This window comes from Anoplophora glabripennis, unplaced genomic scaffold, assembly GCF_000390285.2.
Source record: "Anoplophora glabripennis isolate ALB-LARVAE unplaced genomic scaffold, Agla_2.0 scaffold1574, whole genome shotgun sequence".
NCBI lineage: Eukaryota > Metazoa > Arthropoda > Insecta > Coleoptera > Cerambycidae > Anoplophora > Anoplophora glabripennis.
Window position 1 is genome coordinate 46,960 of NW_019417648.1, and position 6,000 is coordinate 52,959.

Consider the following 6,000-nt stretch of genomic DNA (forward strand, 5'->3'; position numbering starts at 1 on the left):
GCAATCCAGTCTTTGGTGAATAATTTTTAATCAACAAAAATAATAAACGAAGTAATTGTTAATAAATTGGTTGCTGTTGCTTCAGAAATGTAAATATGGGACAGAAAAAACTATGTAACTGATCTTGAACTATGTAACTATGTAGGTATACTAAAACCGCTGTATCTTTTCCATTGCGTCACAAGCAATATTCGTATGAACTAAGACAAAAAATCCTAGTAAAATTAGTCACTGTTTTCATATAATTGAAATGTCATTTTGACAATTCCCAAATCTGGATTTCTGGCAAAATTTAATACTGGTGTTACTGGATATGAAAATATGCCAAAAATACGATATTTCAACGCTCAGAAAATATATATAACAGTTAGTACTCAGACGCGATCAAAACAACTGTCAGATTTTTAATCTAAGTGCCAGTTCCATTTTTAAATGCGCTAGTCAAACTATAGTCTAAAATTAATACCCTACAAACATCCTCCATTTTCTTTCACTCTAATACACATAAAATGTTGGAACGGTTGTTTGTGATAGATTGAGACTATGAAGACATTTATACCATCATTGTATCTCTTTTTAGCGCGTCTAATAATGAATACACGTCCGCAACGACTGTCTTTGATATTATGATACACGCGCGACGTAATGGCAATCTTAAATTGGTTCTACTATACCTACCTACGTAACTGAAAAATGAAATTTTCATTAAACCGAACTATTCTCATTTGTTAAAAAGGCAACATCATCGACTTATTATTGGATTGTTCTATCTCCATTTTTGCCCAAATTGTAATCATAAGGACATAATGTATTTAAGTTAAGGTTTTAGTGGGATAAAGATCAATAAGTAAAAGAACACTATATTTTAAATCATTGCCAACATTTCGGTGTTATTTTACATCATCCTAAGGGCTCGAAATTTGAAGTGTCTTTTGTTGTCGAGCCCTGAGTATAGTGTAAAATAACACCGAACCATTGGCAATAATTTAAAATCTTTTACTTATTGATCTTTATCCCACTAAAACCTTGACTCAAGATTGCTAAATAGTGGAAACAATGTATTTTATCCACAACCACCTTATAATCGGACTTTTATCGACACATATGAACTGTCTATCTAAAGTGATGCTTTATCCACTAATGGAATAAAGTAACTTTATTTCACTAATAGAATAATGAAAAAATAATAAACCTATAATAAATCAAATTTAATTTATTTACTTATTAATATTAACATTTACATTTATTGAACTAGACATTTCGCTTTATGTTTTATCACGTTTAACTTCCTTTCCGTTAATAACAGCCCTTGTAGCAGTGGCGGTTTTACTATAAGAGCTGCGAAGCAGCAAAACACATAAAATTTTATGTATTTAATCATATTAAATACCAACAATATATTTAAAGAATTCAAATGTACTCGCGCTAAAATAAATCTGGGAGCTTATATTATTATTTATTACGACGCGAGCTACGGCCCTTAATATATGCAACCTCATATACAAAATGTGTTCACAGCGAACAGTTAGATGCGTCCTTTGTTTTTATTGGCTAATCAGGCACGTGACCCAGTACACGCATATATGGAGTTTATGTGGCTATAACGACAGCCACAGCTGCAGTAAATGCAGTAATATTTCGTTCGTGGTATGTGATGGCTTATTTCTGCGAGCGGCACGTGTGAATGTTTTCGTTTAGGCGTCTACAGATATTATAGTTATTAAAATGAATAGCGTTTCATTTTTACAAAAAACTTTATTTGCTTTTCTGCCTTATGAGGATAAACTAAAAATAAAAGAATTAGGTGGGCCAACACCACAATTAAATATTGAAGTTAGTGGAACAAGCCGCGGTATAAGTTATAATAAAAGACAATTTAACAATAATGTATACACAAAAGCAGAGTGGGTGTGCAGGTGTGATATCAAAAATACACTTTTATTTTCCGTGCTTACTTTTCGATGGGTATAAAGCATGGACAATATACAGTGTGAAAGATTTAAGTCATTAGGTAAAATAAACATAAGAAGTCAGTTAGATTCTGGCTATTGGGATAATATACGGAAACACAATGAACAGGTAACGAAAAATCGTTATGTATTATCTAAAATCATAGATTGCAAAAAACTTTGCGAAGCTTTCGAATTAGCACTTCGCATACACGACGATAGAGAAAATTCAGACAACCCTGCTATGTTTCGTGGACTCATAAATTTTAGTGCAGATCTTGACAACATATTAAAAGAACATCTAACAACATGGGTATGACCAGGATTTTCTGTGATTGTACCGGAAATTAGCTGTAGGGTCCCGGATTTCGGATTTGCACGTATAATCTCCCGGAATGTAATATATGTACATATATATAAAAAAAGATAAAGAAAAAAATCATAACACGGAGGAAAATTGAAATTCGTTGAATCGTTGGTAAACTTCACAAACTATTTTTTTGTTTATAAACAATATTCAATAATTTAATAAAATATATGTATCTAGTTTATTCCAATTTATTTATATCGTCAGTAGGTAATTCATGAATAGATACTTATTTCAAAAAGGTATCAATTTCAAAAATCGTTCTTGTGAAAGTCTGTATTTTTGTATAAATGGATTGCTCCTTGAAATTCAGAAATGCCAAGAAAACGTGTGACCTTGAAAATTTTAAAATTTTTTGCCTGCGGCTCCATTTACTGACTCTCCGGGCACTTAATATCCCGGAATTCAATTCAACAAATGTAACAACCCTACGCAGAACACATTCAATTAATGTTCATGCGCCGCCACTGCCTTGTAGCATTGTTGTCATCATTTTCGGAACGCATAACATCTGCTGAAGTTTGTGAAAAATTTGCACAAGTTACGGATGTCTCTTCTTGTAATGAACAGCTATATTTTCCTTGGATTTTCCTTGCAATATCAAGTTTGTTAGATATAGACTCCTCAACATAACCTTCTGCTACAGAGGAGCTCAATGGCCAGTATATGCTTCTGGATTTGTGATATTCAGGAATGAAGCAACTATTGAGGATACCTTCGCCAATGTGTTGATTCCAACAGGCTGAGAAGTACATTTTTGATTGATGTATCTTAAAAAGAATCTGTCTTGTGTTAGGCGAAGCAGAGAAATATATTTTCTGCATAACAGTATTCATGCAAAATCCTTCCTCTATAATTTTAAATTGTCTTGAAATGCCCGTCTTGTTGTCAGGTATTTTCAAATTTGTCAATTCGCAGCATCGACAGGCACCAGAAACCCCCATTATTAGTGCAACCTAAAATAATTCAAAGTTCCTAACAACATATAAAAGGACATATTAGACAGAGACATATTACCTTAATGATTAAATATTCTTTATCGGAAGCCCTAGTCAAAAATTGTGCTCTTTCCAATACTGCAGCTTTTTTTGTTTTGTATCCTCTCGATTCACTTTCCAAATAAGCAGTAAGCTTGTTACATTTTCCAATATCTATATTTTTGTAGACCTTTATAGTAGCCTTCAACATTGAATACTTTGACAACATAAGTAAAAGAGATTGCATAATTTTTCTTCAAATTTAAAAAATACGATAGCATGACTTCTTCATTTATTGTCATTACTCTTTGTTTTCCCTCCACTCGTTAAATTCGGCAAACACTTTTCCGTAATGTTCCCTGGATTTCACTGGTGTGGTAATAAATGGAAAATTGTTTCTCGAGCTTCTTCAAAAACAGCGACCGGAACACAATTACTTGCATTTTTACCAGATTTAGATACACTGTTTAGAACTGTTTATTAAATAATTGATAATAAACAACATACTATAGCAACCAGTAGACATAACCAAACCTACCACATTTCATTGAGTACTAGTAAGAAATATAGTCGTGCGAATATTTTCTTATTAAATTCCAGTACTTAATTCTGACTCCACAAATATGATTGTGATGTGATTATGGATAAAATGTTGTATTGCATTTGTTTTAATTGTCTTTTATCCACTTAAGAATACTTATTAAACACTCGAACTACATTCTTGCATTTAAACATTCTTCACTGAATTTTTTAATAGAGATAAAATGATGATAAAAATAATTCCAATATCACTTATGATACTAAAATGAGAAATAGAAATACAACAAACCAAACAAACTGCTTTTTAAGAATATACTTATATAGTATATTTTGTACGCAATTTGTAAATTTAGAATGCAGACAATATTAGCACTAAGTACTAAGCAGTAGAAAACTTCTATTCTAAAAAATAAAAATGCACTTCATAACAAGGCACAAGTATAAGTAATTTAATTGTAAACCTTAATAACTAAGAAATAATTGCCTACTAACCTTTTAATAAACATCTGGACAATTTTTGGAGAAACATTACTACATTAAATAACAGCCAGACAATACAATCCAGTTGTTGAATTCCAAGTAAAAATGACCATGTATTTGTATATATCAATTTTAATATCGTTTCACAATGGGTTTGACCTTTTCTTTATTTTAATTACGACTAAAAATCTTATCTTTATTTACTAAGATTACTAAGTACCAAATTAGTTTATATCACATTAACACAAGTAGATTTGATAATTATAAAAAATTATAATTTAATACATCTTGCTATGAAATTCAGTTTAATCTCTTTAACATGATAGTATCATGAACTAGGTTTTTTTTCGGATTATTAAAATAAAAATCATCTTTAAAATAAATATAAAAATTAAGCAGGTTAAGCAGGGGCTCATATGACAACAGCATAGATCATAGATCTAATATAGTATAGTGATGACCACAGATCAAGAAAAGACATAGATACATAATTTATACCTATGTGGCTTGAAGCCAAAATAGTTCATCGGAAGGGTGAGGAAGTTGTGTTTACATTCCCTCATGGGCAGTGGCGTATCATTTTATAGGGGCTGATTGCAACTAAAATAACAAGTTTAATAATTATAATTGTAAATTTTATTTTCCGCAGATAAACTAGGGAAAATATGGTGTAATAGGTATGTTAAGAAAGCGTGTTTTATTTCTTAAGGTATCTATGAGATTATTTAACTTTTCTTCAACCTATTTTATTACTTATGAACTCCACAGTCCCCTACATTTACTTCTTCCTGGAATACGGTTGAGATGATCTACTGACACAATTTTACTCTCATTTATATACAAAAGGAATGATACATTTCATCATACTCTTAAGCTGTTAATTAATATGATTTTCACGAGATTTTAACAAAACAAAGTATTTAAATTCCATTTGGGTAGGTATATCCTAGTTTTAATTTTAATAGCTTATGACACGGTGTAAAATTTGGTATCAACTCTTACATAGAATTTATAAAATTTGTATATAGGAAACTAAAAGATTGACCATATTTTAAAATTATAATTCATTTTTATAGAGTCGGTCCATTAACCCTTCCTATCACAAACACATATGTGTGAATTTATATAAAAAACTAAAAATTAGAACAGGTTTAAATATATATTTTATATAGAATTACATGTAGATTTTTACATTGCGTGTTACGGCTATATTACTGGAGTTAAAGTTTGTCCCTAATAAAGCTGTCAATTGGTTTATTTTTTAGGTTGTCTCTATCGAATGAATGTTATGAATGAAAAAAGACAACCATATTACTCAAATAGAAATTTATTGATTATGAAATAAAATATTTTTTGTTAACTTATGCTTTATCCTAAGAATATTATCCTGCATTTTATTACAAAAGTGGTCAGAGCATATATAGGTATATATAGATATTGTTTCTGTATATGGAATTCCTAAGCTTCTAAACCACTGTCTTCTAATTAGAAGATTTTTCGGAAATCTGTAACATATAAAAAAATCTATTAAATGTTTTACGCCTTGGTTTATCTGATTTACTAATGCTTTTTGGCACTTAAATTTTGTCAAAGCGAAATATTTAAATTTAACCCCAACAGCTTGTTTTATTGCTACGTCTATGATTATTGTTACTTATGGAACGATCGTTGATTTTGTTTCATTTGG

The 6,000-nt window shown here is 30.4% G+C and overlaps 1 protein-coding gene across 1 annotated transcript in view; it reads right to left on the reverse strand.

Moving 5' to 3' along the window:
* Positions 1 to 4,675, reverse strand: part of LOC108915424 (short-chain specific acyl-CoA dehydrogenase, mitochondrial) — a 41,864-nt gene extending 37,189 nt beyond the window's left edge. Inside the window, exon 1 of the mRNA XM_018721448.2 lies at positions 4,326 to 4,675. Within this exon, the coding sequence (XP_018576964.1) occupies positions 4,326 to 4,362 (37 nt within the window). The 5' untranslated portion in view covers positions 4,363 to 4,675. The remainder of the gene's footprint in view (positions 1 to 4,325) is intronic.
* Between the last annotated feature and the right edge of the window lie 1,325 nt (positions 4,676 to 6,000).